General features: G+C 39.1%; 1 protein-coding gene across 1 annotated transcript in view; it reads left to right on the top strand.

The window, feature by feature from the left end:
- EPRS1 (glutamyl-prolyl-tRNA synthetase 1) overlaps positions 1–16,739 on the top strand; it is a 46,770-nt gene extending 30,031 nt beyond the window's left edge. The window contains exons 21-32 of the mRNA XM_054392753.1: positions 1,135–1,186; positions 2,670–2,879; positions 3,021–3,093; positions 3,863–3,942; positions 5,104–5,205; positions 5,873–6,028; positions 6,151–6,348; positions 7,219–7,392; positions 9,928–10,088; positions 11,042–11,120; positions 15,528–15,592; positions 16,369–16,739. Of these exons, the coding sequence (XP_054248728.1) occupies positions 1,135–1,186; positions 2,670–2,879; positions 3,021–3,093; positions 3,863–3,942; positions 5,104–5,205; positions 5,873–6,028; positions 6,151–6,348; positions 7,219–7,392; positions 9,928–10,088; positions 11,042–11,120; positions 15,528–15,592; positions 16,369–16,519 (1,501 nt within the window). The 3' untranslated portion in view covers positions 16,520–16,739. The remainder of the gene's footprint in view (positions 1–1,134; positions 1,187–2,669; positions 2,880–3,020; positions 3,094–3,862; positions 3,943–5,103; positions 5,206–5,872; positions 6,029–6,150; positions 6,349–7,218; positions 7,393–9,927; positions 10,089–11,041; positions 11,121–15,527; positions 15,593–16,368) is intronic.
- The last annotated feature ends 2,767 nt before the right edge of the window (positions 16,740–19,506 follow it).

Here is a 19,506-nt window from a genome sequence, read left to right as displayed (position 1 = left end):
CTCATTCCACTGGAAGAGGTGGACTTCTGCAAAACCAGCTGTGTTCATTTGGATATTTAGGATCAAGCCAAAAGCAAGTTACCAAAGTCCACGTCCTGGCAGTTGTACCTCAGCACCCTAACTGAGGAAAATTCCAGGTAGCCTGTAGAAGGCATGTATCAGCCTGTACATTATCACTGTCACTGAGAACTTGCTACAGCAAGCTCTTCATTATTTGCTTCTGTAGATATGCTGCTGTATCTTGTTCAGCATAAACCCCAGAGGAAAAAACCCCAAAACACCTTATGCTTCTTTCATTGTACCAAGGTTTCCAAAATACTTACTGTGAGTACCCTGAGAAATAAATAGCCCAGCCCAGAGGAAGGCACTAATGTTGTTGATAGGGGAACTCTTAACTGATAATTGCTGTGCGTCCCCTGACCTAGAGACAGAGATGTGGTTATTTTTGTACAGAAATTATGCCAGGAAAAAATACATTTTCAGCCTTTAAACCTCTCTGTTTGTAGACATTATAAAAAAACCAAAACAAAGCAAAACAAAAAAACCTTGGCTTTTGTCTACTGGCATGTGAATCTTCGTTAGAACCTGGTAGTCTTACTGATTATCTTTGGTTTGATGGTATGGTCAGCTTTCTGTCTTGGCTAATGTGATTAATATGTCTTGATCAATGTGAGATCCATCACCTGGATGGTAAATTCAAGTTGCACTTGTTTCCTGAAATTGTAGCCACTGGCTACATAAGAAACTTTTAAAATAAAGAATAAACCAGCTTAGGCACAGGTCTGGTTAATCTTAGGTTATTTCTGGATCTTTTTAATGCATCATTATGTGACTCTTTGATGCAACCATGGTGAGAATTAGAAGTTTTCAATGAGAAGAAAATAAATGAAGCTGATTTTATGAAATACTTACTTTCATTAGTCAAAGTAAGGAAATACTAGCAATATGTACTGAACTGTCAGAAAAAAATATGGCAATTAGCTTTATGAATTAAAATCAAAATATTCTATTCCACATCCCTGGTTTTAATCCCTCTTTTCCCTTCCCCCCAAGGAAAAAAAAATAAAAAAGGTTAAGACTAATTCCACTGCTAAAGCTGTACAGGACTAATTTGCTTCTTTTATCGTACCATAGGCTGGGTCTAGAAGCTAAAAAAGAAGAAAATCTTGCAGACTGGTTCTCTCAGGTAAGTTTGAATAAAAAAATTACTTCATTCTTTTATAAATCAAAATCTGTTTTGGATTTATATCTTGTATTTCTGTTTGGGGGTTTTAGCAAAGTACTTGCTCTTTTCTGTTTCTTACATTATTATCATGGTCTTTCATAGAAGTGCTTGGTTTGAAGAGCTGAATAAATGTAGGAAGCTGTAAAAGAAATTATTATCAACCATTGTGCCTCTCCCCATATATATATAGATAGATATATAACCTTACTAGTTCATGTATGAATTCCTCTTTCATTAAGAGTGAAAAACTTCAGTGAAGTGACAGGAATTTCACAAGCTTGGTAGTCTTCTTTCACTTCAGGATGATGTATAACAGGAGGTAGTGTCTTGATTCTGAAAGAGTTTGCTGGCTCCTCAGGCTCAAAACAGCCGTAGCAGAGATGATTGTTTAGATTAGTCCATTTATGAAAGATCATAAATAGGTATCAGTGATGCACTTTGCCCCTCAGTGGTGTGGTTTTTGCCTATACCTGAAGGAATAAAAATGAATTCCGACATGAGCTAGAGACAGTTCTTGCAAAAGTGCAGTTTGTTGTTTCCTGTAAATTAGCTTCTGTCTCTTAACTGGATTGGTGAGATTTAGTTTTAGTTGGGGGATTATGTTTTTCAGATCTATTATTAAACTTAATGTTTCTGCTTAACTTTCTCTGATGATAGGTAACAAAAGCAATCTCAAAGCATATCTTTATTAACTTTTTGAGCACAAACTTTTAAATCTTTAAATCACTTCCCTCATTCTGCTGGTCACACTGCATCAAAAGAAGTGTGACCAGCAGGATGAGGGAAGTGATTCTTGCCCTGTGTTCTGCTCTCATGAGACCCCACCTGGAATCCAGTTCTGGTGCCCCCAGCATAAGAAGGAAATTGAACTGCTGGAGCAGGTCCAGAGGAGGGCCGCAAAGATGGTTAGAGGGCTGGAGCACCTCCTCTGTGGGGACAGGCTGTGAGAGGTGGGGCTGTTCAGCCTGGAGAAGAGAAGGCTCCAGGGGAACCTTATAGCAGCCTTCCAGTACCTGAAGGGAACCTACAAGAAAGCTGGGGTAGGACTTTTTAGAGGGCTTTTAGTGGTAGGACAAGGGAGAATGGAATTAAACTAGAAGAGGGTGGATTTAGATTGGATATTAGGAAGAAATTCTTCACAGTGAGGGTGGTGAGATAGTGGAACAAGTTGCCCAGGAAGGTTATGGATGCCCACTCCATGAAGGTGTTCAAGGCCAGGTTGGATGAGGCCTTGAGCAACCTGGTCTAGTGGAAGGTGTCTCTGCCCCTGACAGGGGGATTTGAATTAAATATCTTTAAGGTCCCTTCCGACCTAAGCCATCCTATGTTTCTATGAATCTATAAATAGGAGGCTATTTTTTGAATTGCATGCCACACGCTTGAATTACTGAATATTATCTACATATGAAATTGAAACTGAAGTATCTAAATAATCTTTTGAAAGGTGATCACAAAATCTGAGATGATTGAATACTACGACGTGAGTGGCTGTTATGTTCTTCGTCCTTGGGCGTATGCTATTTGGGAAGCTATCAAGGACTTCTTTGATGCAGAGATCAAGAAACTTGGAGTGGAAAACTGTTACTTCCCCATGTTTGTGTCTCAGGCTGCCCTAGAGAAAGAGAAGACCCATATTGCTGACTTTGCTCCTGAGGTACATTTCAAAATTTTATTCTAATTTGAGTACAAGAAAACTCAACCACTCACTCTGAGTATGAAAGTAAGGTTTATTTAACATTTTGTTTGGCTTTTTTAAATTTTATTTTTAATTTTATTTATTTTTTCCTTCCTTTAGGTTGCTTGGGTCACAAAATCTGGGAAAACAGATCTGGCTGAACCCATTGCTATACGTCCCACAAGTGAAACAGGTAGGCCTCATTTCATCCAGTTTGGCTGTAGAGAAAAGAGTTACCAGTGTAGTGGAGCTGACAGGCAAGAATCCCTTTTAATAAGTGGAGAAACCTAATTTTTTAGAATGTTTTCTATAACCCTTGGTCAAAATTTCCTGCAGCTTATAGCGAACGTCAGAACACCATACATTCCATTAGATGAACTCTTCTAGAAAGTGTAAACTCTAGGAATTTTTCCATTAATATCCTGAAGACTCACTTCAACTGAAAAAAGAATTGGTTGTTTATATTGTTTATAAGAAGATGTCTTCATCTCATAAATCACTTCTTCCACGTACTTTTACTATAGCTGTGAAGCTATCTTACTAAAATTTCCTCTGAGTAATTTAAACATTTTAAGACCTCTGAGGCTGGATGACTTTTTAATTGAATCAGGTATGGCATAGCATCCTGAAATCTTGAGGTCAGCGAATCTCTATTTGTGAACCTAGTTGTATTTACATACTCAAAGCAAGTGACTCAAACGTTAGTGTCATTAGATTATAAGCTTTGGATTGTACTTTGACCAGCATTAGGCAAGGTTTTCTGCAGAGACACAGGATGAAGTGAAAGTATTCCTTTCAGTGCAAATATTATGTGTGAAGACAAAATATGTGCTTAAAGAAGAATTAAACATAAATACATAGTTCTCACCACAGAGAATGTTAAGCTTACATGTAGCAAAAAGAAAGGTTTGGCATAAATTGGCTGTATTGTGCAGAGACCTAAAGCTGCTTTCTTTTTACAGTTATGTATCCTGTCTATGCAAAGTGGGTGCAGTCACACAGGGATCTTCCTATCAAGCTTAATCAGTGGTGCAATGTTGTGGTATGTGTGTACATCATTTCCCAGTAACTCTTGGATCCTGAGTGCAGTGTAGGACAAATATTTTGTGTGGACATGGCATGACATCACTGATCACAGCACATGGTTCACAAAGTACCAATGTCGTTTCTGTTATTTGTTTTTCTCACCATTTTTAGTAAAACACACTTTATGAACATGTGATGGTGATGTATGGCATTGGCTTGGAAGGGACCCTCAAAGGTCATTTTGTTCAATACCCCTACGGTGAGCAAGGACACATCCAGCCAGATCTAATTGGAGGTGCCAGTGCAGGTGGGTTGGACCAGATGACCAACCCAATGCAATCTGTGAATCACAGCACATATTTCACAGCAGAAGTATAAATGTGGTTTCTGTGATTTGGTTTTCTCATTGTTTTTAGTAAAACACTGTCCTAGTTTAGAGTGGGACAGATTGCTGTATTGCTCTAAAAGGGACAAAAGAATAATGCTCACACAAATGGATTGGATAGTCATGGAAAGTTTAAATGGAAAAGCAATTCATAGGTGCTACAGAAACCACAAAGCATAGTGGTGAGCATAGAGAAGTTCCTTTACACCAACCAAAAGTCAAGTGCTTCCCTTCTCCCCACCTGGTGTTCACCCAAAACCCCAGGGCTTTTTATTCCCCCCCATTGCTAGGCTGTTTTCAGGCTGGCCAGGCCTGAACTGCCCCCCCTTTTTACCCAGGCATTAGGCCTAAACAGGCCAAGATTGTGCAGAAAAAATAAGTTACCCAGGCCAAAGAGGCCTCTGATACTCCCCCATCATTACCAGATAAGAGAGAATCACTCTCCCACAGGAGCAGGGAGGGAAGAAAAAGAAAGACAATAACTTTGCAGTCAGATTTATGAGTGTGCAGGATTTATGGGTAGAAATACACTACTTCCTATGTCCACTCACTGGGCTGGACACTCTAGACACTGGAGGTCTCAACTTTGTGGCTTCTTTTTGGAGGCACCCAGCCTAAATGGCCACAAACACATATTTATTGATTATATTGTTTAAGTAGAAATCGGTGAATAGTTGACTTTTTATTCAGAATTTTCTAACATTTAGAAACATTCTTTTTAACAATTTGATACTTTAGATGGTGTTCATGGTTTTTTGTTTTTGTTTTTGTTTTTCATTTCCCTCACTGCAGCGTTGGGAGTTCAAACATCCCCAACCTTTCCTTCGCACTCGTGAGTTCCTGTGGCAAGAAGGTCACACTGCATTTGCAACGTATGAGGAAGCAGCAGAGGAGGTAAAAAATTAATGCATTGGAGCTTTTGCTTTCAGAAAATTACCTGACTCCACAGGCAACACAAATCTTTTCCTAGGACCTTGTAGAATTCTGTCTCTGTTTCTATGGGGATCTCACATGAAAACGCCAAGTGTACTAGAAACTTTTTCCTCAGATGTAACCCATGTCTGAGGCTTTTAAGTCTCTTCAAACAATGTAGGGAGTTTGAAAAGTGTGTTATATAAAGAATGCTTTCCTTAAAAGTTATTTTCTTTTAAAATTCTGTTTTCCTTAAAATATATCAATAATGTGTTCACATGGTAACTGCTAGAAATTCTAACGCTTCCTTTGTGCAAAAGATGGATGTTTTGTTTGAGTATCAGGACATGTTTACCTAACAGATATTCAGACTTTTAGGTGGAAACTAGAAGTCAGCATAACCATTGGATTGGCATTTCTTCAGTGACGACTCTTGGTTTCTGTCATGGTTTATAGTTTGATTTGATAGCTTGATTCATAGAAAATGACAGCCGAAGTTTAAAAGCAATTGAAGAAATCCTATTTCTTTAATCACAGTTTTAAGAAAGTGTTACCCTTTTAAGATTTCAGACTCTGGCATATAAAAATATGTCATGATTTAGCAAATACAAAATACTGAGTAATTCTTAAGACAACATATTTATTGCAGGTGATGCAAATACTTGATCTGTATGCCCAAGTGTATGAAGATCTCCTAGCAATACCTGTTGTGAAAGGAAGAAAGACTGAGAAGGAGAAATTCGCTGGGGGTGATTATACAACCACTGTAGAGGCATTTATATCTGCCAGTGGAAGAGCTATTCAGGTATTTATCTATTAGAAGATTTTTTTTTTTTTCAGTAAACACGGTAAGATGAAAACCTTAAATTCATACTTGATAGACTTAACTTTCTGTTAAGCAGAATCTTCTTGCTGCAACTATTTCAGGGAGCAACGTCACATCATCTGGGGCAGAATTTCTCAAAGATGTTTGAAATTGTGTTTGAAGATCCCAAGAAACCAGGAGAGAAGCAGTTTGCTTATCAGAATTCCTGGGGCATTACAACTCGAACTATTGGTGTCATGACAATGATTCATGGAGATAACATGGGACTGGTGCTCCCACCTCGAGTAGCCTGTGTTCAGGTGGGTAACAATCCCTACCATTTTGTTTCCTGTCTTGAAATTCAGGAGTGTTTCATATCAGGCACTTGGAAGACTTAACATAGGAGCCATCTAATTACAAAGTGTGCTCTGTAAAGTTTAACCCATTTAAAATAGTTTTGATCCAAATGATGTAGATAAAAGTACCTGAAAGGGGTCTACAGGAAAGCCAGGAAGGGACTTTTCACAAGGGCTTGTAGTGATAGGACCAGAGGGAATGAATTGAAGTTTGAGGAGGGTAGATTTAGACTGGATATTAGAAAGAAATTCTTTACAGTGAAGGTGGTGAGCCACTGGAACAGGTTGCCCAGGGAAGCTGTGGATGACCCTTACCTGTAGGTGTTCAAGGCCAAACTGGATGTGGCCTTGAGCAACATGATATAGTAGGTGTCCCTTTCCCATGGCAGGAGGGATGGAACTGCTCTGGGGGAGTTAGGTTGGATGTTAGGAAGCACTTCCTCGTGGAAAGGGTAATTAGACACTGGAATGGGCTGCCCAGGGAGGTGGTGGAGTCACTGTCCCTGGAGGTGTTTAAGGAAAGATTGGATGTGGCACTTACTGACATGGTCTAGTCGATGTGGTGGTGTTAGGTCATAGGCTGGACCTATGATCACCAAGGCTGGTGATCTTGGAAGTCTATTCCAGCCTCAATAATTCTATGATTTGTGACCTGGATAATCTTTATGGGCCCTCTCAGCCCAAACCAGTCTATGAATCTATGAAAAGGGAAATGTATTCTTTATTTCTGACAAACTTACAAGAAATTGCTGGGATATAGTGCCACAATATCGTTTTTCACTAGGAGTTAACTGGTTTTTCGTAACCTGAAGTACGTGTTGTGTTATACTGCAGGTTGTAATTATCCCCTGTGGTATCACAAATTCTCTTTCTGAAGAAGACAAAGAGGCTTTATTGAAGAAATGTAACGAATATCGGAATAGGCTGCTTGGTGTCAATATCCGCGTACGAGCTGATTTAAGAGACAACTATTCACCTGGGTGGAAGTTCAACCACTGGGAACTTAAGGTACATTTATTTCCAGGAGATGTTTTATATGGGGGGAGGGAGGTCATGATACTTTTATTCATGCCTTGTATTCTGAAGGAAAATATTTAATAGAAAAATTGCTGCCTTATCAGTGAACAGTTTTATTAGGCAGGCTGAAAGAATTGGGGCTGTTCAGCTTGGGGAAGAGAAGGCTCTGTGGAGACCTTATAGTTACATTCCAGTGTCTGAAGGGGACCTACAGAAAGGCTGGGGAAGGACTGTTAAGAGCTTGCAGCAAAAGGATGGGGGCCAGTGGTTTTAAACTGGAGCAGGGTAGATTTAGGTTGGACATGAAGTTCTTTGCAATGAGAGTGGTGAAATAAATACTGGAACAGGTTGCCCAGGGAGGTGTTGGGAGTCACCCTTGCCTGAAGACATTCAAGATCAGACTTGATGTGGCCCTGGGCAGCCTGATCTAGTTGGAGTTGTCCCTGCTTGACAGCAGAGGGGGTGGGCAAGATGACTTTTAAGGGTCCCTTCCAACCCAGTGCAGTGTGTGGATTAAAGATGTTTTCTGAGAGCTGCTCTGTTTTCCAGGATTTACGTCACTACTGTTTTTAGAACTTCCAAGTCTCCACTCTATATACCTAGAAAATGAAATTAATAGTGCAAGTGACTTGCATGTTTTAAAATTTATACTAATACTTCAATGTCTCCAGGACCACAACAGTGCCTTTTTTGCACCTTGTTGAACAGAGAAGATAAACCTGTGCAGTGTGAACAAAGAAAGGAGCCTTTTTTTGTTGTTTCAAAATTACCATGTTCCACTCATACAGTAGTTGAGAGGAGCAGTTCTGCTTCATCAAATATAAAACAAAAATAGTGAGCAGAATAAACCAATGGTAATTAGAAACTGAATAATGCATTGAGTGATGTTATAGGAACATATTTTCATTTTGAATTTTAAAATAGTTCAATATATTAATCTTCAGTGTAAGATGAGAGCTGTTGAAAGCTCCCATTCTGTCCAAGCTGTCTTCCCTTTATGTAACTTTTTTTTTTCCTTTTAATAAAAAAAAAATGTAACTCTAATACCATTAATTCATGCTGTGAGGCTCTTAAAATTAAATTTATCAAGGAGGCAGACTTAGTGGTTTTTATAAAGTCTACTAATGTGTCCAACATAATAGGTAAACTGCTTCTCAGGCTAATAGCAGGCAAAGTGCACTTTTTTTATTGACTGCTGATAAAGAAGTTCACAGAATACAAGAGTACTTCAGTAACAAATACAAGAATGAGCTAGAAAGTGTTTTGCCTTATGTACCTTTCAGCCTAGCAGATTTCTCATGTCCGAGTACTTGTGTTATAATGTCAGGTATTAGTCCCATTGCTCTTTCATAGGATGTCTTCCTGCATGACCTTTTGGGCATCCTTGTTCCACTGAAAAACAGCATTGCAATTAGAAATGCTAGACATATTCTGCCAAGTTTTAATTGTGGAGCCTGTTTTTTTTTTTTTTATGTCATAAACTGGAATGTTCAGTTCAAATTACTTACTGATTACAGTTTTGAATAGCTTTTTATGTAGCTTTGCAGTAGGAGTAGTTATTTCACACCTCAGGCAGATTTTACTATATTACTCATCTTTCTAGCATAAGTAAGGGAGGGAGGATGCACTCATTTGATGGATATGAACTTGCAGAGATTACAGAGCACAAAATATTTAGAAAGCTTGGGTAAATGTCTTCCTGTTCACCTGTTGAACACTGCTTTTATTTTTAAGCTTACTGATTATATTTCCCTTGGTAAAAACAAAAGACAAAGCCACCCACCAAAATGCATTTGCACTTAGTTTCTGCATTTCCCATAAAATAATGTGTACAGTGTGGGACACATGTTAGCAGGATGTAGAGAAAATAACTTAGACTCAATAGACTCTTAACTGACTAATTAGTTCAGAACTCTGTCTGATGTTATATGGGAGATGAGAAATTACATGGCTGTTTTCACCAAAGTTTATGAAGCATAAAAGCTTTACATAAATAAAACTATTGTTTATAGTCAAATAGTCTAGGCAATGATGTTGATATTAGGGCTATATTTAACAACATTCACTGTTTGCTTTTCATACAGCTGAAAGAGTTTTGTGAAAACAGAATTAAAAGGTATTTTTGATAAACTGGAACATTAAACTGACTATAGAGGTCTGAATCCTTTGGACTTTTAAAGTCTGATTTGCACTATTCTGGGTCTTAATGTAGTTTCAGTTGTGCTTTAATTGTCTTATTATTACTTACATGTTGGCACAGATGCAGTCTCCAAGCTCCTGAAGCAAGTTTGCAGCAAGGCAGAATGAGCAGGTGAAGAAAGTGTAGATGGGAAAGAAAGGAACATGTCAAAGCAGTGGAATACATGCTGATTTTCTTTGAAGAAACTGAAATGTGTAAAATAATTCCAAATTAAGACGGAGACGGAGGGGTTAGGGGGGGAAATAGGGAAGAGAAAGGGAGAGACAGTGAAAGAACTCTTCTGAGAATGGTTTATTCATCCTCATCTCTAACTTTTTTTAATGAAGGGTGTTCCAGTCAGGATTGAGGTGGGACCACGAGACATGAAAAGCCAGCAGTTTGTAGCTGTTAGAAGAGACACAGGACAGAAGCTGACCTTTTCTGAACATGAAGCAGAAGACAGACTGAAGCAGATTTTGGAGGAGATCCATGCTAACCTTTACAAGAGGTAAATTGAGAGGTACAGTAAATGGTTGTGCTAATCACAGATGTACTTTACCTCTCATAAAAATTTTTCTCCTTATTGGTTCATCTGTGGAGAAAGACAGGTAAGGCTCATTTTTCTGTTTGTGACATTTTGTTTTTCAGTGTCTGAAACTTCTTCACACACTGTGAGAGAATTTGCCTGTTGTGCTTATGAAAAAGAATGTTAAAGGTTCTGAACTTATTTTAAAACACAGTTCTATGAATTCATGTGAAGTATTAGTAAACAAATGCATCATAAGAAGTTCATGGGATACCAATGCACAGGATTTATTCCTGAAAGATGCTTTTGGTAGAGAATTTTGGAAGACACAAAGTTGTCCAGGAAGCTTCAGTATTTGAAGTTCAGAAGTGTATTTTAAGACCCTATATACTCTTGACTTCCATAGGTTTGTTTTGTTATAAGCAATCAAATGTTTTTGGAACAAAATCCCTTGCAGGTCTGTCAATGCAAACTGTTCTTTGATCATACACTGAGGAAGACCAGAGTGAGCCAGCACTCAGCAGTTGAGTTTTCCTACTTTCTTCTGTGGTGATCCAAGTTGCTTACAAGCAGTGTTTTTACCTAGTTTAAAAGCATTTTACTATTTAGGTTTAGAACAAAATCTAAACTGAAAAATCTACACTTGTAGTACTTACTTGCTTCTATTTACAGCTGGAACTGACATGCACAGTAGTTTGAAGTAGTGTGGTGATATGTACAGCAACCTGAAGAACACACCGTTGGCAGTTAATCAAAACCTTTATCTCTTCCAGGGCAGAAGTGGTAGAAGGCCACCACCTGATTAGGCAGATTCAAATGAACACATAGCTCCCCTTGTAACTTTTTTTTTACTGCCTTTGAAAACTCAGTTCATTTGACCAGTAAGGATATATGCATAAATCTGCCTTGACCAATTTTGGTTTTCCTTTTCTTAGAGCTTCTGAGGACCTGAAAAGTCATATGGTGGTGGCAAATACTATGGAGGACTTTCAAAAAGAGCTCGACTTAGGAAAGGTAAGGAAATGTACTGAATTCTATTCTGCTGGGTGCCTTCACATACTTTGTGGCCCTTACAAATTATCAAGGACTAGGTATTTCAGAACTTTTCTATGAATTCTGTTGGGGGGTTTATGGGATTCTCTTCTCACAAACTGTGATGATTTCAAAACTGTCTTTAATTTTTCTTCTCACAAAGTTTGAGCAGAGAAAGTGAAAGAATGTAAATAGATCACTATTGGGTGTTAGAAAGCAAAATAATGATTTTTCTAAACACCTTCCATTGAAGAGGTAGAAATGTTTAAGAATCACTGCTCAAAACAAGATATGGGACAGTGGGGCAGTCAGGCAGTCTTGCAGTCCTCTCTGTCTGCCTGCTTTTTCTTTTCTGTCTGAAGATAACACACATACTGACCTTGACAAGCTAAGTCTAACGAACCTCTCTCTGCTTCTTGGCTTTCTTCCCTTTTGCCAGCTCTGGGAGAGGGGAGGAAAAGAAGCACGGCTCCCTCCCTCTTTTGGGGGGCCCAAGGGGCTTGGTTGTGTTTTTCTGTTGATTGTACATATTTGTAAGTGTTGTGAATAGTGTATATTTGTACGTATTCATTGCATTTCATCATAGATTGTAGTTTTGCCTGTAAATACAGCTTTCATTTGCTTCCACACTGAGCTAGCCTGGTCACTGTCAGTATGGGTGGGGGATTTCAGCTCTCACACTGTGACACAAACAGATGAAGCCTCTCCTGTAGAGCTGCACAAACATAAACTAGCTTTCCCAAAATTTGTGGTACTTGTTGCTTTCTTTTTCTGCTAAGATACTGCATTTAATAAATCGAGTTTCAAGCTATCGCCATTCAAAATTTAGTTCTGTGCCAGAGGTACCCTGAAGTGACCTACAATGGTGCAGTTTGGAAATCTGCATTCAAGTGTTACATTTTTAACATAAAATGCTTTTCAGGGAGATTCATGTAAATATGTTTTTCAGATTAAGATAAATTTACTGCCATTATTCTAGTGCAAACAACGAATAACACCTGTCAAGTCTCATAATAAGGTCCAAGTAAGAGTTTAAAGTACATGCTATTTACGTCAAAGAAGTATTACCTTTATGACCTGAGTAGAAGGCATTGGGTTTATTGGGAATTGCTGCCAGTCAGAAACCTTCTTGGCCTGATAGTCAGAATAACCCTTAATGTGGGCAAGTGAGGTCTACTGAGCACTTGAGGTCTACTGATCTAGAGAACTGTGAAAAATTGAAAGTTCGAGTGAAGTGTTTGAGGTTTAGACGAGAGATTAGGTCTTTAGTAGAGAATCTGAGCTGCTGCTGCTTTTCACAGATCCACTGACAGAAGTTCTTAACCCTGAAATTCTGTCACAAACCTCATCTTGTGAAATTGTTCATGTGGATTGATGTTTTCAAGTAGCAGGATCCTCAGGATCAGTCGTCAAATCTGTGTATTTTATAAGGAGAGATCTATTGGTTTGGGGTTTTTTTTCTGTAGCAATTAGTTGTACTCTGAAAAATTCTAAGTTTCTGCTGCAAAATGCACTAGTGCAAAGAATTCATAAAACTTTTGTTAACTTACAGCTTTAACTTACTTGACCTTCCAGCACCCTCTTATCTTGCATTTGTATTGCACTTAAATTCTGTTTGTAACAACTTCTAAATGAACTTCAGAGGGACTGATTTAGCATGCTTGGAAAGTTAAGGATATAGAGGCTTTAGGCATTCTGTGCATTCTTTCCCTATTGACTGCAAAGTATCATTTCCTTCATGCAACTGTCCCAAAAGCTTCTGATGATTCTGGTGGGAGGTGTTAAAAGAATTAAAATCTTCAGTCTTTGCTTAACAAGTAATTATGCTCTGCTTAAATGTACAACTAGTGCTGCTGCTGTGATTTCAAGATGTGCCATCCATGTGTCTTTCACTTCTGAAGTAAACAAGCACTCTGAAACTGTGTTTGACTGTCTTCAAGATAAAGAAACAACTGAGGAAGACATAAGCTTTTAAAAAAATCTTAGGAGATGCAGTAAACTTGTATGTAAAGATAAACAAATGAAGATTGGATGTGTCACTTAGTACTTAGTGACATGGTCTAGTCAGTGTGGTGGTGTTAGGTCATAGGCTGGACTTGGTGATCTCAGAGGTCTATTCCAGCCTCAATAATTCTGTGAAGAGTCTATCTCATTCCAAAAGCAGGAATGCAACATGAAGATAATTCTCTTTGTACTTGCACACAACTTACTATCCTTTAATTTCGATGAAATACCATAGAACTCCTTTCTTCTCCTCCTGATGCAGAGGTTTCAAATGTGATACCCTCTGCCTGTTGAGAGGGTAAAATGCCTGGTCTGCAATGCCCCGACATTCACTGTTGTACACAGCTAGGTTCTAGAGAGGGCCAAGATAATTTTTATGATAACAACTCTAATATAATCTAGTTTATAACATAGTTAAACTTGGAAACGGGAACAAATATTTTTCCATTCCAAGTTGAGTAGTGGTTTGGTATTTAGGTTATCGGAGATTATTATAATTGGCATATCTGAAATGGAAAAAAATTACATATGCCATTTTATGACTTTCACTCTCTTAACTCTGTGTGTTGTACAGACAATGTTTTACACCATAAGTATTCTGTACTGCCATGAAATTACACTGACTGCTGTTTTAAGAGGAAAATTTGTAAGCTGAAGTAGTCCTGCTTCATTCCTGTTGCTGTTTTCCCCTTATTGCAACTGCAGCATAGACTGTTCACTCTTTAAAAATGTGAGCTGCTCTTTAAAATGTGAACTGCTTCTGTGTTCTTTTAAGTTGCCTGCAAAGTTTAGCTGAAACTCTTCAGAATAATTGCAGAGGTATTTAAACAAAGTTTCATTTAACCAAAGATTAATGCGAGAACAGTACACTAGAGTAGTAGTAATTCCTTCAACTGCAAAAAGGTGAAGCCTTATAAAGGTGTATTCCAGGACAAGGCAAATTGAGATTTTTATACTAAGAATCTAAATTTGTTAAAAGAAGGCCACAGATGAGCAAATCTTGTTCACAGCTTGGATAGAATGAAAATGACTGTGAAGGATGAATTTGGTAGCTATTGTTACCCTGAGCTATTAGCATTATAGGAGTGTTCAAATGTGTGAAGGGGGTGTCTTTTTAACAGTCACTCTACTTTTTTTTTTTTTTAGTAATAAACAGAATTATCACTGTGAAGGTCCATTAAAAATGAAAAAAATTAGTAAAATGCCTGAATAAGAGAAGGCTGAGAGGACACCTTTTAGCTCTCTACAGCTGCCTGGAATGAGGTTGTAGTGAGGCTGGTGTTGGCCTCTTCTCCCACGTAACTAATGACAGAACAGGAAGAAACAGCCTCAGGCTGCACCAGGGGAGGTTTAGATTGGATATTAAGAATTTCTTTACTGAAATTGTGGTGATTCATTAGAACAGGCTGCCTAGGGAGGAGCTGGAGTCACAATCCATGGAGCTGCTCAAAAAATGAGCAGATGTGGCACTTTCAGACATGGATTTGTGGTCATGAAGGTGTTGAGTAGAAGGCTGGACTTGATTGTCTTAGAGGTCTTTTACAATCTTAATGATTCTATGAATATAAAACCTGGGAAAACAGATCTTCTGCGAGAGCTAAAAGTAGTACTGAGAAAAGTGAATGAGATTATCATTTCAACTTTACTTTTTCAGTTTTTCTTCAGTTAAGCTAACTGAAGGAACCAGCAGGAAAATATTACACCACTTCCCTCCCACTCCCAATAAAAATGTGCTGTTGGCAGTTCTGTTTACTTAAAATATGTATGTCATTGTCTTGTTCAGAAAAGACAAACATTCATAGTAATGGAATTAAAATAGAAGTTTCATTAGGAAAGCACTGACTTGCAGTATGCAAGCAAGCATTCATTCTGCAGTTTGAAAGTTTTAAACTTTTCCTGAAAACCAGTATTTGTAGCTTCCATGGAAGGAAGATAAATTGGGTTAAAAATTAAAATCAATACCCTGACTTGATGTGAATGCTGCTTGGGGTCTGTGCAGGTTTTTCCAGACTGCACTGTGGAGGGATGAGCGAGTTCATATATTTCTCTGACGAGAGAGAGCCCAGAGAGGTTGTGGATGCCCTCTCCCTGAAGGTGTTCAAGGCCAGGCTGCATGAGACCTTGAGCAACCAAGTCGAGTTGAGAGGCATTCCTGCCCGTGTCAGGGAGGTTAGAGTAGATGATATCTAAGGTCCCTTCCAACCTAAGCCATTCTATCATACTATGATTGAAGTTTAATTGTAACAATCATAACTTTTCCCACTTTCAGTGTAGATGAGATCTTAAGGTTTGGGAATCTTCCAGAAAAAAGGCTGGTTTAATATTTTTTTATGTATAACTAGTTTCTGTGTTTGTTTTTTTTTTTTCCCTCTCCTTCCCCTTCAGATTGTACAAATCCCTTTTTGTGGGGAAATCGATTGCGAGGATTGGATCAAGAAGACCACTGCCAGGTAAAATATAACTGAACCGAAGAGCATCAAAATGTTTGAAGTGTAAAACAGGGATGTAAGATGCTTCTGGGCATGCATAACACTAATGTACAGTGCTCACCTTTGGCTCTTCCCCTTTACTCTGCTCTTGTGAGACAACCTCTTCGAATACTGCATCCAGTTCTGGTGTCCCCATCATAAGGAGGACACAGAGCTGTTTGAGCAGGTCCAGAGGAGGGCCACAAAGATGATCCAAGGGCTGTAGCACCTCTGCTATGAGGTTACGCTGAGGGGAGCTGGAGTTGTTCAACCTGGAAAAGAGAAGACTCTAAGGGGACCTTATAGCTGCCTTCCAATACTTTAAGGTGACCTACAGGAAGGCTGGAGAGGGACTTTTCACAAGGGTGTCTAGCGACAGGACAAGAGGGAATGGTTTTAAGCTGAGGAAAAAGTTCTTCAGTACAGTGGTGAGAATCTGGAATGGGTTGCCCAGAAAAGTTGTGGATAGCCCTCCCTGGAGGTGTTCAAGGCCACGTTGGATGAGGCTTTGAGAAACCAAGTCTAGTTGAGAAGCATCCCTGCTCATGGCAGAGAAGTTGGAGTAGATGATCTCTCAGGTCCCTTCTAACCTAAGCTGTTCTATGATTCATACTGTCCTGCATAATTCAATATATTCACCCCCTTAGTTCTGAAACTTTCCGGCTAATTAGCAGGCTTTTGAGATTTTTGTCTGTAATATATTTTATTGCACCTTTATTTATAAGTGGAAAGTATTTATGAATGTGCTTTTATTTCAGGGATCAAGATCTTGAGCCTGGTGCCCCCTCCATGGGAGCAAAAAGCCTCTGCATACCTTTCCAGCCTCTCCGTGAACTACAGTGTGGAGCAAGATGTGTCTGTGGCAAAAACCCTGCCAAGTTTTACACCCTATTTGGTCGTAGCTACTAAATTACTGGTGAAAGCTCCTTCTCCTTTATCTGTGAATTGAACTTTTTTTAATAAGACTGAGGTAGCCCCCAAACTTAATCAGTTTTGCGACTTTTTAAATGATTCAGCAAACAAAGCCATAAACCATAATGTCCCCTCCTCTCCCTGTCCCCCAGTTGTCAATCTTAGGCTAGGAGTAATTCACAGATTTTTCTGTAAACATCTCTACTAATAAACCTGTATTGTGAGCTGTAATATGCTTTGGTTGTCTTTTCTCTGTTGCTCAGTGGGGAGGATGGGTACCCTTTGCTCATCTCTTACTTCCATTTTGGTGCATGTAGCTTGTTGTACATTGAGAAAACATCTGCAAGGTTGGAGAGAATGTCATAAACACTCTGCACTCCAGTTTAGTGTGCCAACATAAACTTTGTAGATAAAACATCTGCTTTTAATTGTGCCTTCAAAGTTTTCAGTTTTCAGAATAGAGTTGCTGCTAACTTATAGGCATGGTATATGCTACCCTTTCTGAGGGAGACAGGTGTTGCAAGGAGTATTTCCACCTCATAGTAGAACAGGCTTGAAAGCCTTTTGGCATTAAATGCCACATTGTTGCCATTTCTTGAAGATATTTTGCAAAGCCCTTCTTATCTTGTAGACTGGTATTTATAAAAGCTGACTCACAGCGATCTTGCAATGAGTAATGCAAAGGCAATCTGTAGAGATTCTCAACCTGGAGAAGACAAGACTCCAGGGAGAACCTTATTGGTGAAGGGGGCCTACCGGAAGGCTGGCAGGGACAACAGGACAAGATGGAATGGTTTTAAGCTGAGGGAGGATAGATTTAGAGTGGATCTTAGGAAGAAGTTCTTCAGTCTGAGGGTGGTGAGACTCTGCAACAGGCTACCCAGAGAAGTTGTGGATGCCTCTTTCCTCCAGGTGTTCAAGGCCAGGTTGAATGAGGCCTTGAGCAGCCAAATCTAGTTGAGAGCCATCCCTGCCCATGTGGGGAAGGTTGGAGTAGATGATCTCTAAGGTCCCTTCCAACCTAAGCCATTCTCTATGATTTTACGATTTTCAGCGCTGAAGATTTTAGGCTGTAGTCCTATCTATAGGATGTTTTCATAAAAACCCTTTTGGTTTTCCTGCACTTACTCTATGTTGCTTTTAGCAGAGAAAGCTGGATGATGCAGAGTTATTAAATTATTTAAAAAATAAACTTACTTCCACTCTGAACATAGGATTGACTTAAGAAAAATAGTTCTAGAACAAAACAGCTTTTGGATATCATGATTAATAATAACGTTACTTTTTCCTCCTCTGTGTTTGAAGACTATCTATGTAAACTGCTTTCCCTGAAAAGAGTTGAGTAAATACCTGCCAAATAAAAAGCTGGACCTCAGACTCTTCCTAGGACAATACTACATGGCCTGTCTGTTTTTCAAAACCCTGTTTTTGTGTAGAATAAAAGTCTTAAGTATACAAGAGACTTGCAGTGTTACTTCCAGATCTTCACTATTTCTCCACTTTTCAGAAGCATGCACATTGTTTCCTTTTGCCCACGTTCTTTGTGGTCGGCCATCTGAGTCAAAATGTTTAATACTCAAGTTGAACTGGTGGCCCTGTGTGGTTTAGGATCAGTCACCTTGCGATAATACCTCATTTTTTTAATAGAATGGTGTGAAAACGATTACATAGTTCAGATAACTTGCTCAGAGTGTTTGAGCACTTGAAAATTCTCTCTAATATTCCTTGGATGGTGATCACTTCTAGAAGGTTTGCTTCAGTTGCAGTCCTTGGATGATGGTTAGTTCCAAAAGGTTTGCTTGCATCTTAAAATCATCTGGCTTCCATTCATCTACCCAGTATTTTCTCACTGTATAAACAGTCTCAGGTGTAGACCAAAGGATTTGTGTAAGGCTATATCAGTGCCTGCAGTTATCTTGTTTTCAGTTGATGCAGCAGATGAGTTGTCCTAAGGTCTTTCTATCCTAGTACACTGTCTCTAACACTGACTGGAGTCACACTTTGAGAAAGAGCATAAATAGTAATCCCAGGATGATGTTTCCTCAGCCTCAAATGAAGGATAGCTAAGACTACTCTTCAGAGGTGTTGCCTACTGCATCACTCTGGCTGAGGGAAGGAGAGAGGCAGTAATCAGCAGCTTCAGTGTTCTTGGGCATAACAGACAGCAGTGTGCCAAGATTTTTTGACAGCAGAACAGACTATTAAAAAAAAAAAGATGATCACTTTCAGCTCCCATTAAAACACTCTACAACACTGGTGTTTTAAAAATGAGATGCGGAAGATATTCATAGCACAGAACAAAGGGGAGGCAAAACTAAATGCAGTCTCTAATGCTGCTGCACCCTTATCAGTTTGAACAAACAGCCAATCTTCAACCAGTTGACTGGATCAGATTAATGAGTAAGCACGTTGACAACACCATTCTTGGAAATGAGTTGCTCTCGACCTACAAATGGGTTCGTTTGGTGCCAGAGATTTCACAGAAAGCCAGCCCCCCTCCTCCCTTTTCCTCCCTTTCTTCTTTTTTTTTCTTTTTTTTTTTTTTTTTGTTTGTTTGTTTGTTTGTTTGTTTAGCTCCTTCCTCTTTCCCTTAGCGTGTTTCTTCCTAATCATCTTCAGTCTGGAATGTGGATGACTCACCTGGGGTGATCTTCCAGGGAGAGGCTAATGTCTGCCTCTGAGAGATAAGTCCAACTCAGGTATCCTTTCACCAGAAGCCAAATCTGAGCTATCTGTAAAGCACTGTGGAAATGTTCATACTCTTAATTATACTGGCATGAAAACTTTCACACCCTTAGTAGACTATGACTGTTAGTAAATTTATGATCAGAATCACAGAATGGTAGGAGTTAGAAATGGCCTTATGAAGATCATCTAGTCCAACCCCCCTGCTAAAGCAGTATCACCTAGAGTAAATCATCTCCAGGTGGGTTTTAAATGCCTCCAGAGACTGAGACTTCACAACCTCTCCTGGCAGCCTGTTC

The sequence above is a fragment of the Indicator indicator genome, chromosome 2 (assembly GCF_027791375.1).
Source record: "Indicator indicator isolate 239-I01 chromosome 2, UM_Iind_1.1, whole genome shotgun sequence".
In the NCBI taxonomy this organism is placed as follows: Eukaryota; Metazoa; Chordata; class Aves; order Piciformes; family Indicatoridae; genus Indicator; species Indicator indicator.
This window is presented reverse-complemented; position numbering and strand designations above follow the sequence as displayed.